Here is a 15,628-nt window from a genome sequence, read left to right on the forward strand (position 1 = left end):
TTGTGTAGGAGGCAGCTGATCAACATTTCTCTCTTATCCATGTTTTTAACTCTCTAGCCCTCCCCCTTCCTCTCTGTAAAAATCAATAAAATAAATTTAAAAAAACGAAATCTCTGAAGTAGATATGATTTTCTGCTAGATGGAGAACGAAGGCATAGGGAAATGATGTGTTTTATTTCCATTCACACAGGGATTAAGTGGCAGAGGTAGGGCTTGAAGCCTCTTGTACACCAGGCACAATTTTTCTAGATATTTTTTTCTGCTACAACATATAGCTTTGAATAAAGGAAAAACATTTGGGGAATAAAGGGAAGTCTGTCCACGTAAATTAGGACATCTCTTTAAGTTAGACAGGTAACTCTGTAGACTGGAAGACAACTTAGCACTAGAAACCAAAGATAATTTGATGTATAGAAGGACTGTTGAGGTGGTAACTTCCATGAAATTTGAGGCTAAAATGTTGGGACTTGACACACAAAAAATGATGGATTAGTTAGAAAGATACCAGGGTATTCCTTTGATATTTATTTCTTTAAAAAGCTACAGAAATCCATGCATTTAAAAATATATGATTTATTGATGTTGTTTAAGTTGCATTATTTGGGCAGAATTCCATTTTTGATGTTAGAAGAAAAGGCATAGTTATAAGTCTGTGAAGCTTTAAGCAGAAAATTGGCACTTTGTGATTTTATCATTGCCCAATGACCCCAAGCATCTAGTAGGGATAGATCTAAACTATGGATTCAATTTTTCAAGGTTAAAAACATGTATATGTGGACTTATAGTTTTCCGATTCTAGTGTCTTGTAACAAGCCATCCCCAAACTTACTATGCTCACAGATTCTATGCATCAGGAATTTGGACAGAGTCCAGAAGGACGGCTTGTCTATATTCCACAGTGTGTGGTTTCAGCTGGGAAAACCATCTGGAGGTGTATTTACTCATAGGTCTGGCTTATACTCGTGGTTGCCTGGGATACCATTTGGCTGTCAACCAGGTACCTATATCCAGCCTCCCCAGTCTGGTTTGGACTTCCTTGCAGCATGGTGGCCTCAGGGTAGTCACACTTCTTACAGTGACTTGGGCTACAGGCTCAAGTGTTCTGGCAAACAAGATTGAAAATGCATCATGCTTTATGGCCCAGCCTTAGTAGTCACCCAGCATGACGTTCTTAAAGCACTGACAAGACCACCTAAGTTCAAGTCGTGGGGCATAGATCCCACCTTTCAGTTGGAATAATGTAAAGATTACATTGTAGTAGAGTATGTGAGGTGGGAGATGATGGTGTGGGTATTTAAAAAACTCAAACATTTGCCAAACAGATTGTTTAGTCCACACAATGGAGATTATCTGTGTTACACAGGACAGGAGATAACTGTATTCATGCCTCCTGGAATTTTTTTTTCTATTTATAGTCTAGCAATAGCTTTTGTCCATGGTTACTTCTCAGTTGTTGCCTTTCCTCAGTTTCATGTTCCTGTATCTCTCTTTAATGAGTTGAGGTAGTCTATCTAGTAACCTCTAAATTGAAGAACTGCTAAATCTCTGTGGATTATTATCATTAACAATTTATTTTAGTTTAGTTCTAGTTCAGTGTTAGTTAGGAATGGTATCTCTGCCTCCTACAGCTAATTAAGGACCCGGATTTATTTATTTTTAATGACACCACCACTCACTAAGGCTTCAGAAACCTCTATTTGACCCTATGTAACTGACTGGGTAAGGCACAGCCTCTTAACTCCCTAGCCTGGGCTACACATAGCACCTCTGCTCATGTTTTGTTGGTGATCACTAGTTGTGAGGTCCCTCTGAGAGTCAAGGTGCCTGGAAACTATGGTCTCATGTGTGCCCTGGGAGAAGGGCGGGGCATGAATGTTAGCTGTGCCAGCTACATCTTCCATCTCCTGTCCTCTCATCACCAGGCTGCTCATGAGCCTGGAACCTGAGCACTGTCAGAAGAGTCCAAGGTAGCATGAAACTAACTGACCATTCAATTATTAGGTTTCTTATAGAGTTTATCAGTTTATAAAGTAGTGTAGGAATCGAGACCTAACCTGGGCCTTGAAGCTTATTGAGTTATATTGTTTCAGACTATTTTTGTAAGGGGGTCTCTTTTATTCAAGTGAGACCTCATGGGAAACTCCAACTTATAGAACTGATGAGAGTGAAGCTTCTCCCTGCCCTGTCCTTTTTCCTGACTTAGACTCTAAGGCCCTTCCCAGGTATCCCAGGGCATGGTAGATCAAAACTACTCACTTTATTGGGCAGAAGAAACTGAGGCACAGAGAGGCATGGGCATGTTTCATGGATGTCTGTAACAGGTTTAAGGTTGAAATTGAGTCTCTGCATCCTGGAGACAGTGCTCTTTGCACTACTATGTATTTACTTAAATAAATAAATAAATAAATAAATAAGCCATCACTTTTCCCCACATAGACCACGAGGCCCCTGACCTGAAGTAGGGCACAGTATGCCCTACTGTTTTTGGTGCCTTCTCTTCATTATCCCAGCAGTGGGCAATCCTGCTGATTCCAGATAGGGTCTGCCTAGCACTTGGGCAAGGGCTTAGGTTTAACAATTTTAAGTATGTCAGTAAAAGTAGCATTTTGTGTGAAAACACTTGCTGGTCAAATGATGTGTTAGAATGCATGCATAGATGTGTGTAGGCAGAGAAAGTGTCTTTATTCCTGGATGATGATGTCTTTAAGGCATGGGACCAGCATGGAGAAGCATCTGAAAAGAGGAGTAAGGCAGAATCCTTGTTCAGGATAGCCTCTTAGTCCAGGTGGGAGGCAGAAATATAAAGGAAGATGTTGTGAAGATCGGTCTGAAGAAGAGAACTTAGCAATGGATATTATTGCTGTTTTCAAATATTTGCAGGGTGAACAGGCTTTTCTGGGAGCCCAAGCAGTTCATTGGAACATCGCACAATGGCTGAGGTCCAAGGCTAAGGGAGAAATGCTGCCCACACAATCTGGCTGGTGATTTCATCACTTATCCAGCTGTCCCCCTCCACCAACCCCTCGAAGACCCTAAAGCACTCGAGGCCTGAAGAGAGGACTGGGCAGGTCAGAGAACTCAGTAGGCACTTGCTTACAGTCTTTGCCAGGCACTTCCTCTCCCTGGTAGCACCACAGGGCTGGTACTCACTTGCTCATAGTATCAGGCTTCTGCTCCCCCATCGTGACCATTTGCCAGGAAGTCAAGCAGCACCTGGTGTACTCACTGCGGTGCTTCTTAAACGCTAGTGCACATGGATAATCTGGGGATATTATTAAAATGCAGATCCTGGTTCAAGTTGGTCAGGGTGGGGGCCCCAGAATCTGAATTTCACAAGTGATGATGATGCTCAGCTGTGGACCATACCTTGAATAGCAAGGCTCTGCTATAAACCCTGAGGCTTCCCTTCAGGCTACAGCCCAGAGCCATCAGGCCAGATGACCACCTCCTCCAGGTTGCTCTTAAGACTCTGCCTCGCATCTCGGTTAGCCGAGGGTTACTGCTCAGAAATATTGTCTCATTGCCCACCAGGCATCCATGAAACAATTTTATCCAGATAAAACTCATCCACATAGTGGCCTTTGTCATCCCTAGGGACACTTCAGCAGTCAGCTAGATATTTTTTTTTAATATAAAACACACCATCCTGATTTTCATCCAAGTTGTATGACATACAGCACTCTGAATTTGTGTGATGCTGTCAGAAACTTACACAGAGACACAGGTATCCATTTGCCTAACAATAGGGAGATTTCTGATGATGTGTTATTCCCCCAAGGTGACCATTTTACTCGATGCTTTCTAAAGTGATCTTTAAAAGACCTGTTTGTGCAGATGACATGATACTGTACATGGAGAACCCTAAAGATTCCACCAGAAAACTACTAGAGCTGATCACTGAATTCAGTAAAATAGCAAAATACAAAAGAAATATCCAGAAATCAGTTGCATTTTTATACACCAATAATGAACTATCAGAAAGGGAAACTAAGAAAACAGAACCATTGATAATCACATAAAAAAAAATAAGGTGGCTTGAAGAGGTAGAAGAGGGTAAAGAGAGGATAAATGTTGGCAGAAGGAGACTTGATTTTGGGTGGTGAACACAGTGCAATATACAGATGATGCATCACAGAATTACACACCTGAAACCTATGTAATTTTATTTAACCAATGTCACCCCAATAAATTCAATAAAAATGTAAAAAAAGATATCTGTTTATAATACATTGAGCACTTGCTCAATGAGGTCATAACCCCAGGAATAATGATTAAATCTGGTGAGATGAATCTGCTTCTTTCTTTTTTTAAATGATTCCACCAGGTGACCTCTCTGAGCATTTCTCATTGTTATTTATTTCTATTTTATTTTTATTGTTATTTATTGATGCTGTTTCAAGGTTATGTTCATCCTCTCAGCAATAGCTTATTTGTCAAAGTAAAGTAACAGAGATTTATCACACTACGTTACTTTTGTTAAGGTCTCAAATTTAAAATCATGCTGATTTTCTGTACAAGGAGCTGTATTGTCTTGCTCAAGGTATTTGATATCTTTGACTATATGTAAACTCCTCTGTAATATAGAGAAAATAATATCTTCCTTGAAGAAATGAAATGAGATGATGTTTATGAAAGTACTTGGCCCACTGCTGATGCTCATGAAATATCTCCCATTCCTCTTTCTTAGGCCAGTTTCTAGCCTTTTGTGGAAAAGACAGATATTTTATTTCTCTTTCTATTAATCTCAAAGATCTTGAGAACAGGATCTATATTTAAATTCTTTTTTAGTCCTTCACTGTGTGTTTAGTAACGTCTTGAATAAATTAATGAATGACTAGGTAATCTATAAGGTGTTCTTGATGTTTGAAGTTTTCTGGTTGTTTGATTCTTCTAATATCTTAGCTGCTTAGAGAATTCTCTTAAAATGAATATCTTCTCAGCTAAGGGACTTCTTTTTTTTTAAAAAAATATATATTTTATTGATCTTTTACAGATAAGAAGGGAGAGGAATAGAGAGCTAGAAACATCAATGAGGGAGAAACATCAACAAGCTGCCTCCTACACCCCCCCCCCCCCCTACTGGGGATGTTCCCGCAACCAAGGTACATGCCCTTGACCGGAATCGAACCTGGGATCTTTCAGTCCACAGACTGACGCTCTATCCTAGGGGTGTTGAACTCAATCAGAGAAGGGGCCAAAATCTAAAATCCAGCCTAAATCGCGGGCCGAATGGTCTACTGAACAGTCATAAACTGACAATGTAATAAACTGACAGCGGAGTGCAGTGATGACAGCGCGGTGCAGGCCACATTGCAAGGCCTGGCGGGCTGGATTTGGCCCGCGGGCCTTGTGTTTGACACATGTGCCTATCCACTGAGCCAAACCGGTTTTGGTGGGACTTCTTTAATAGTCTTATAAAATCTGCATTATTTTTCTCATTAATAAGTATGTATGTGGGCCCAGGAACCTGCTGCAATCGTATACCTGACATAGGGCCTGATTCTTTGCCTCCTGCAAATGCGATAGGTCAGAGGCTGGTCTTGACTCTGCTTCCCCTTGCCCTGCTCTCTTGGGAAGATCTCTGTGCAAGATGCTCAAGAAATATGCCCTTTTCTCTGATGTGAGATTTGGGGGTTGTGAATAATAGAGGCTGAGTTTCATGATATATTCATTTTGGTTCTCATAGAAGATGCATTTCATGTTTTAGATTAAATACGATCTGGCTAATGGGGTCAGGACAACTCAGTGGATGAAAGGAGAAGCAGTAGGACCTTCCAAGTCTGGGGATTGAGCCAGGTTACCTGTGTAGGCGAGTAGTTATTGAATTTATATGAATGAGTTGCTGTGAGATAGTGCCAGTTGAGACCATCTTTTCTGAGATGGGTAGAAAACTGGTAGAAAGTACATAGGCCAGCCGAAACCAGTTTGGCTCATTGGATAGAGCGTCGGCCTGCAGGCTGAACTGTCCTGAGTTCGATTCTAGTCAAGGGCATGTACCTTGGTTGTGGGCACATTCCCAGTGGGGGTGGTGCAGGAGGCAGCTGATTGATGATTCTCTCTCATTGATGTTTCTAACTCTCTATCCCTCTCTCTTACTCTCTGTAAAAAAAAAAAAAATCAATAAAAAAAATATATATTTTTAAAGAAAGTACATAGGCCATCAACTTGAGGCCTGAGTTTAAATTCTGACTTGGGTATGCTGTTGAATTCAAAATTTCTGTTTTTAATAGTTAAAAAATAATATCAGCCCCATATAGGTTTTTGTGGGTAATAAATTAGATAGTGTATGTTAAAGGCCCAATGCCATGCCTGACAGTGAGCTTAAGCCCAGTGATGATGGTACATTTCAGGAGAACCCAGGAGACAGATGGGTCTGCCACCTGTAAAAGTGTTGGCCCTGTTGTGTGTCTGAGGAGTGTCCCCAAGTCCGGGCTGTGTTTTATGACTGAAGCGCAGACCACAATGGTGGTGCTAAGAGTTTTTCATGGATCTGAAAGTTGATCACAATCTGGGCAAAGAAACAGGGAATTGCATGTTTTATTCCATGCTGAGATGATTTGAAATTCTAGTCCATATGTGAGTAGCTTCAGCATTTCCACCTCTAGGAATAGTGGCCACTCACAGCTTTCTGTACGGGGCGAAGTAAAAGATAAAAAAGTCTTACTAATCTCTTCCCTGTCTTCACTCTGACAATTTATTTGAATCCCTGATATCCAAAATGACTTCTATTTTTTTCTAATTCTTGAAAAAGTAAAAATGGCAGTAATAAAAATGACATAAATCAGTTCCACAAGAATGGTCTCTTTTAGACAATCGAAAGAGGGATCTAACTGTTTTTATGTATTTAAGAGACACTGCCCAGTGCTTTGCTAATTAGTTTGTGGCCAGTTACATTACAGTGGGTCAGTTAATACCATTTCAGAGACTCAAGGTGTGTCACTAAAAGGGTGAATTGGGTTCCATGTTGTCCAATTGATTTTGGGTTGTGTAGCTCATTGTATTGCATTTCACTGATTTTAGATTCTGAGTAAAGTGGTTGTAAGCTAGTAAGTAGCAAGGACTGACTATGCCTGTGATATCTGGAAGAAAAATAAAACCAGTTTTTTGTTGCTCCGCATACAGCTATTTTGAACTGGAGAGCAGTGGTCTGAGGGATGAGATCCGGTATCACTACATACATAACGGGAAGCCCAGGACAGAGGCCCTTCCATACCGGATGGCAGACGGACAGTGGCACAAGCTCGCGCTTTCAGTTAGCGCCTCTCACCTCCTCCTTCACGTCGACTGCAACAGGTACGTCTTTGCCTTTGATATCTCATCTTTCACGATCTGTCCTGGAAATCGAGCCGTGGGAAAGGGGGGAAATCAAGCCCCTCCTAGCTTTGCCGGGAAACAAAAACCAAGGGGGACCCTCATTGTAATTTAACCTATTCAGCAGGCCATTGAGACCTGCTGAAATGACCAACTGTAAAACGCTAAGAAAACAGTTCATTAGGATGAAACCGTATTCTGTGATTAGGAACAGACGTACAAAAGGTTGATTACAGATTGGGGAACAGTAAGTGCACCTCGGTGTACCCCAGGCACCGTCGGAAATTCATGGATCTGTGATCACAGTTAACTATGATGTATTGTTGTTCAGTTCATTCCCCTTGGACACGGATAAGCCAGCCTCCCTCAGAACGAACTCGAGAAGCCTGTGCTACTGAGGCGGCTAATTCTATTTCACTTCGTCAGGCACAGCTTTGCTTAAATATCCTTTCCGAATGGAGGCTTTTTAAGAGGCTGGTCTTTGAATCTTTGATGCCATCCATTCTCTGCAGAGGAATGAGCCTTTTTCTAGCTCATTTGAGGATGACAGGACTATTTGTGAGGTCTGAGGGTTTCACAGGAGGTGGTGGGTCCGGGTGTGAAGGAGATGCTGTACCCTGTATCCATCATTGGTCATGTTTACTGCCGGCTAAAGAAAGGAGACTATTGGTCTCCATTGGAGCATTTGCAGCTGGGCAGCTGGGTAATGGTGGTCAAGGGGAATGTTTTCATCTTCCCAGAAGCCACTGAAAATCCTTCTGGATAGTGATCTGAGTCCTATTATAGAGAAATATTTGCATTGCAAGCACTGCCTATGAATTGTTAGTTCTCATTAATGGTACCATCAAAGTGAAAATGACTGTGTGGCCACAGGGCTTGCTTTTTTGGGCCCAGAATAAAGAGCAGGCATGTTGGGGACAGCCCCCCTTCCAGAACCCAACAGAAGGAGGGATAACCCAAGGCCAATCAGCCCCACACTACACTTCTTTTAAAAAAATATTTTTTATTGATTTCAGAGAGGAAGGGAGAGGGAGATAGATAGATAGATAGATAGAGAGAGGGGGGGGGGCATCAGTGATGAGAGTCATTGATTGGCTACCTCCTGCACACCCCAAGCTGCCAATCAATAGATAGATAGAGAGAGAGGGGGGGGGGGCATCAGTGATGAGAGTCATCCCCAGACTGAGGATCGAGCCTGCAACCCAGACATGTGCCCTGACTGGGAATTGAACCATGACCTCCTGTTTCATAGGTCTATACTCAACCACTGAGCCATTCCAGCTGGGCAGACTACACTACTGATGAAATATTTAATGTATCCCACCCTTGGTCTGTAGTCTCTTTCAGAAAAGACCTACAAGGGCACAGAACAGAAACTGGTGTCAGTCTTAAGGGAAGTTCCACCATGTGAAGTGAGTCTTGGTCCATTTTGATGTTATCTATTTAAGGTACTTTCTGGATTTCTAAAGAATTATGCAGATATAATATGTGTGCACGGACAAAGTTTCCATAGAAACCACTGTCTTTTTACCCTGCAGTCTTGGGCTTGGCAGCTTGCATAAAGCTAGCTTCATGCTGCCATCTCTATTTCTACCTTCAAGAGCTCATCATCTCCTTCAGTTACCTAGAACCAAAGACTGGTAGCTCTCTTGCTCCATCTTCCCCCTCCCCCCTCCGTATGCTGCCCAAATGGGAGAGTGAGGAAGGGCCTTGCATGCCCTCCTATGTCCTCAGCCAGAAAGAGGCCTCAAAGCCATAGCTTAGTAATTCCCAACTGAGAACTCCTGGAGACACTGCTGCTATCTTGCTATGCAATTCTTTGCTTTCTCCTTCCAAAATTCGATTCCCCTCCCCTAATGTTCTTCTGTCTGGAGAAGAATAAAGAGGAGAGAGGCACCCTGGCCAGTTTCGCTCAGTGGATAGAGCATCGGCCTTTAGACTGAAGGGTCCCAGGTTTGATTTCCGTCAAGGGCATGTACCTTGGTTGCGGGCACATCCCCAGTAGGGGGTGTGTAGGAGGCAGCTGATCGATGTTTCTCTCTCATCGATGTTTTTAACTCTCCATCTCTCTTCCTCTCTGTAAAAATTCAGATGACTTCAGCAATTCTCTGGTACCCACAAGATGTCCTCTTCTCCCATCTTCAGCCACGTGTTAGCTGTGTGTGTGTGAATTTGGGCATGTTAATTTCTTTGCATCTCAGTTTTTGAAATTTGGAAACTGGAAATAAAAAACTAACATATTCTCATAGATGGGAATGTTAAGTGACCCATGTAAAGTGCTTACGGTGGGGTGGTGCTTGGCCTTTGATGTTCAATACATGGTGGTTGTTGATATTATGATTATTTATTCTGCACATCTCTCGTGCCTCTTCGTCTCCAAACTTTCATCCACAGTATGTTCTTCTTGGCTACCTTGACCTCTCTACCTGTAAAGTTGGAAGATTATGGGAGAGCTGGAATCCACAATGTATTCTATGATCAGCCCTATTGATAAAGAATGGATTGAGGGGATTATAAATATTCTTTCCCTTCTCTTGAAAATTTTCATACTTTGGTTCATGCTATAACATGTTCTTTGTGTAAGGTTTTGGAGGAGAAAAATAAAGTTGTTGCCAGTTGATGATTCATGGGTCCAAACACAAATGAATTTTTTCAGAAAGGTTAGGGGAAAGAAAGGCCCAGAATGACTGGGCCATAGGAGAGGTAAATTTTGATTTTGGAGTAGGAAGTCTAGAAACATAGTTCCCAAACCAGATTGCATGTAAGAATTCTTGGGGAACCTCTAAGAAAATACATGGGAAACTAGGCCCCATGTGACTCACTGGATCAGACCCGAGGGCTGGAAACTGAGAAGGTATATTTTTAGCAAGCTCTACATGTAGTATTTAATGTAAGCAGTGAGATTAACTTTTTTAATGCCGAGACCCTTTAATACAGCTCCTTGGACTGGCATTAGCTAGAAGGGAGGAACCAGAGGAGAGGCTGGGATGCAACAAATAAATGGGGGTCCCTCAGAAACTAAGTACCCAAAACAGTCCCCAGTAAGGAGGAGGGAAGAATCAGGAGAAGGTACCTAGTGCCTAGTGCACAAAACAAGCTAATGTTTTCCACAAATTTTTTCCTGGTCAGCACTGGCTGTGTTAGAATGGCGGTAGCTCTGAGTTCCTTGTTGAGATACTGGTTTCCTCCTCCTTATCCTGGCCACCCTCCCAGGAGAATGAATTTTACTTCAGCTGAATTTTTACTCTAAGCTATGCATTTCATCCGATCAGAAGGTTCTTACTTTTTTATTCCTTTTACTTTAGAGTTATGCTGTCTTATTTTTCTCTACCTGTCACCCACTAGAGTTCTACCTGTCAGATCAGTGGGTCTCAACTTTTTTAATGCCAAGACCCTTTAATACAGCTCCTCATGTTGTGGTGACCCCCAACCATAAAATTATTTTTGTTGCTACTTCATAACTATAATTTTGCTACTGTTAATGAATCGTAATGTAAATATCTGTGTTTTCCAATGGTTTTAGGCTCTACAGCAGTGACCCACAGGTTGAGAACTGCTAGCAGGGCTGCCTAAGACCATCGGAAAACACGGATATTTACATTACGATTCATAACAGTAGCAATATTACAGTTATGAAGTGGCAATGAAGATAATTTTATGGCTGGGGGTCACCACAACATGAGGAATTATATTAAAGGGTCTCGGCATTAAAAAGGTTGAGAACCACTGTGTTAGATGATCAATGGTGATGTGACGGAGAAAAGATTTATTGCATGTTGACTGTGTTAGGCACAGTGCTAATTAAGCATTTTACATAATTCATTCACCCCACATTCAATGCTGTTATTTTTCTCATTTTAAAATGATAGAACTGAGATTGCATTATGTGTCTGCAATTCCGCTGCTTATCTGTGGTGGTGCTAGGATTTGGACCCAAATCTGATGCATGAGTGTCTGCTCTGGCCACTCTGCTCTTCAGCCCAACAGTGGGGATCATTAGCCCTGGACTTGGAACTGAGGAAAGGCAAGAGCCTGGTGCAGTGTGAGCAGTTTGCTCCTTCCTAGTATTTTCCTCCTACATGTTTTATGTTGCTGATCATTGGAGTTGTTCAGTAGGATGTGGACTCTTATGAACAGAACCCATTGCATTGTCATGGACCGGGGAAGGATCCTACATTTACTGTGTATTTACAACAGGCTAATTAATGTCCTCAGCATGATATTCCTTAGGATAGCCATGTGGGGACACTTTTATTAGTTTCAGATTTGAAATTAGAAAGGCTCAGAGAAGATAAGCACCTTGGTCTCAATCATATAATGTAATAAACATAGATCCAAAACTTTGAACTTGGATCTAACGTGAGCCTCCCCACCCCTCCACCCCACTGTGTAACTCATGTACTTCCCAGGACATGGTCACGGCCCTACCAGGGAGCCTTCCCGGGGAGAGCTGCTGCAGAAGGAGTGGGAACCATAAGAATGCGTGAAAATAGGTGGAGATGATTTCTCCTTTGCTCCGAGGCACTGCATATGTGGCAGGATTTTCCACCTTCTTAAGGATAGAATTGAAAAACAGAGCCTTTTTCTGACCCGATTACACAAATTGTCAAAGGAAAGTGACTGCTATTTTTGTCAGCAGTTCAACACTTTCTGCCTGCTCCCGGGATTGGCACCTTTCTCTTGGCTTCAGCTGCTTAGCTGGGCCTGACTAAAAGCTCCCGAAGTGTGGGTAGCAGCTTACCTCAAGCTAGAAACATGAAAGGAATCATTCAGTCGGGTGGCCAGACTGCTTATCTCCACTGCCGTGGGTTTTCCTCCTGCTGCCTTTATATTATAGTAATAGTTTCCACCCAAGCCTGGTGAGGCCTGGCCTCACCTTCCTCAGATTCTCGCTCTGCATTCCCAGCTCACCCTGCCGCCTGTCCCCAAACTCAAAGCCCACAATCCACTGATGCTCGATTAGTGACCGACTGTTCTTTTTCCTTCATCACAAAAGGAATTTTCGTTCCTTGTCTTTATTTGTGACTTTTAATGATCCCTCAACCCATCACATTAATGTATTGGACACACTGTCTCTGCCAGGCTGTGGAGAGTACAGAGTCCTTGCCATCAGAAAGTTCATGGCTTATTCATTCAGTCATTTTTAAACTCAGAAACCTCCAGGTCCCTAACGGTGACTAGCCCTGGTCCCTGGATTCAGAGAAAGCGTGGACTCGGGCTGAGCCTTGTGAGCAGGCTGAATTGACAGCGCCCATTAGCAGCTGAGCAGTGGAGAGAACTGCAAATAGTTACTCCTGGCATCTGGTCTTGAAGTGACAGTGCAGCTGAGGTTCTCAGCAGCTAACGGCTGGACTCAAAGGTGTTGGTAATCAAATGGTACATTCACCTAGCATTCGGCAGCACATTTTGTCATATGCAGTGTCCTCACTCTGTCTAAGCCAACCTCCTCTTCCCTCGTGCTGGGAAAAATCCCTCCCACAGTCACATTGCAACAGAGCTCCAAACTCTGGCCTCATTAGTTCAGACTGTGCAAGTGTGTGCAGTGCACACACACACACACACACACACTCTCCTGCATCTTGATAGTCACTCTGACAAGGGGTTAAATCAGTGATTATAGTTTAGACAATAAACATACGTAGATTTTATGTGTAACACATGCTGCTTTTTCACGTTCAATTTTTGCACGCAGAATTAGAAAAATAAACTTACTGCAAGCCACTGAATAAGTCAGTAATTCAAGGTGTCTGTCTGACATTTCAGAGTCACTCTAGGATGCGAGCATCTGCTTATAGCTGTAGGTTTTCATTATGAGTTATGAGGATATGACATCTTCCTTTTGAGGGAGCTCCTAAAGTATTTACAAACATCATCTTGTTAGACCTCCCATTCCCTAAGGTAGTTAAGCGACATGTATAATGTACTGCATTGATTTCACACCAACACTTTCATTTACAATCAGTAGAGGGAAATTAAGAAATGACTACCAAAGGTTACAACTTCCATGAGAGCTGGGCCAAGACTCTCAATCTCTTGGTTCCCCCACTGATGTATTATTCACGTCACGAACGGGAACACATGCCCAAGACTCATCATCAAATGAACTATGATTAAATCGAGAAGCCAGTGTATGCCTCCTGTGCAGCTAACCCAACCGCCCCAGATCCTCTGTCCAGAAAGATATGACAAGTGAGTTAGGAAGACAGGACATCCCCATGTGTAAATTTAAGTAACAGTGTAAGGGATGTCACAAGGGAATACGCGGTGGATTCCTGGATTCCTGGTAGGGATAATCAGGTCTGGGAGATCACAGAAGGGAGAGCTCCTGGGGATGGGGAAGAGCCTCTTAATTTCTAAACACTCCAAGTGAGAGCGTATGACAGTTTCTGCAACTTCACAGTTTTGCTACTGTGTGATTTGATGGTGTGTCAGTCACAGAAGAATTGGACTTGGAATGAGGTTCATCTTGTAAGTATTACAAAGCCAATCATAGGGTTAAGTGGGAGAAAAGTATGTATGGGAAAGTGGTATCAAGTTGGCAGTGAGGAAGAGCCTGCAGGGAGAGACAGACCCATGCTCATACCCATACAACACAGCGCAAAATGTGTCTGAAGGCATGTGGATGAACTCACTAGGAGTTGGAAATGCCGTCTTATCTTCCTCTCTACCCTGTGTATGCCATAAAGTGCTGTCTTGTTAATCTACCCATGGCCGCAAGTAGCCAACAAACCCCTGTGTAAAGGGATGATTCTATTTTGTGTGTGTTTTTTTTAGACTTTTCCATTTGCAACTTTAAAAGCCTGGAGTACAGGTTGCCAGGAGAAATTTTACTGAGTGGGAAAAATTCATTTGTTATGATTTCCTGGGTTGCCTAAATAAAATATGCCCTATTTGCTTTTCTACTTAGAAATTTTGGCTTTTACTAGTAGCACAAAGGTATTCTGGACTGAAAACTTGAGCTGAAAAGAAATTAAGTTTGTGTGTACCTGAAAAAGTTACTTATTTAGCTCTCTAGGCATATAATAAAGGGCTAGGACTAGGTTTTTCAACTTTGACCTGGGCATCTCTGAAATACTCAAGTAATGGGCATGCACTTCTCTCTCTGCCCGCGTGCCACCCCCCCTCCCACCTTGCCATCTTCACAGGGCCACTTTTGTAGTAGACCACCAGGGGGGTTGAATCATCTGAATTGAAATGTGGATAGATAGTGCAACATGCTATTGGCAAGCAAAGACTACTTAGCCCAGATGGCCTCCTCTGTTATTCTCGCGTGCACCCTCCTTGCTAGAGTAAATGCCACATGTCTTCCAGTGTCCATTGCCCCAGACATGTGACAGTGGACAGCCTTTGGGGAGAGGTGGGGTGTGGGCATGCAGGCTGCCCTGGCCATGGGGACCTTGGTAGTTTGGTGACTTACAGATAGTGTACTGTAGCCAGCAGATGATGGATAGTTGTGCTGTTGAAAGACATAACACGTTTTCTGAAGGGGAAAAGTACTTTGCTACCAAACTGTAGATATTTAAGTAATGGGAGAGAATGAATCTAAATATCAAAGTGGCCAATGTAATACATTCAAAGTTATAGATTCTTTGGCCAAGTAGGGAGTGGTTAATTGTTCAAACATGACTGTGTTGGATGTTTCATTCTACTGACTTCCCCCACCACTTCTGCCCATGCTGTGCACCCTGTGGCTTATTAATTTCAACCTCCTTAGGTGGGTTCCAAGTTTAACTTTACCCTGCCTTGTAATGACATCAATAGAAGACCTTTTCTCATTTTGTCTTTTCAAGAACCTTTATTTTTTTCCACTTGTTCCCTGATGGGTTTAAATATACCTTTGGTTAACCATGGCCTCCATGGCAGACAGAGGTAGGAGGGAGAGGATTAATTGAAGTGGATGACAAATGAGTGCCCTGCATCTCACCCTAGCAACCTGTACTCTCAGACTTTCAAAGTTGCAAATGGAAAGGCCTATAAAGAAATACAATAGAATCAAACTTTATATGGGGGTTTGCTGGCTACCTGAGGTGATGAGTAGATTAACAAGAAGGCACTTTATTGCAGACATGGGGCCTAACCTATATTAGCATAGAGAGGAAGATAATACGTATTTCCACCTCCTAGTGATTTCACCTATATGCCTTCAGATGTATTTTGGATTGTATTGTATCGGTATGAACCTGGGTCTGTACAGGAAAAATGGAAGGGAAATACTAGACTGTAAGAGAAATAAATGTTTTCTTGTAGGAAAAGATATCAACGCTTGCATCTTTATTGTTGTAATTTTACTCTGTCCTTTTGTGATGGATATGCGTGA

At 42.5% G+C, this 15,628-nt stretch overlaps 1 protein-coding gene across 2 annotated transcripts in view; it reads left to right on the forward strand.

The window, feature by feature from the left end:
- Positions 1–15,628, forward strand: part of NELL1 (neural EGFL like 1) — a 630,963-nt gene that overhangs the window by 75,050 nt on the left and 540,285 nt on the right. For both annotated transcript variants that reach the window (XM_084895301.1, XM_084895300.1), the window contains exon 4: positions 7,123–7,293. In XM_084895301.1, the coding sequence (XP_084751427.1) occupies positions 7,123–7,293 (171 nt within the window). The remainder of the gene's footprint in view (positions 1–7,122; positions 7,294–15,628) is intronic.

The sequence above is a fragment of the Pipistrellus hanaki genome (assembly GCF_964339955.1).
Source record: "Pipistrellus hanaki genome assembly, chromosome: 9".
NCBI classification, from domain to species: domain Eukaryota; kingdom Metazoa; phylum Chordata; class Mammalia; order Chiroptera; family Vespertilionidae; genus Pipistrellus; species Pipistrellus hanaki.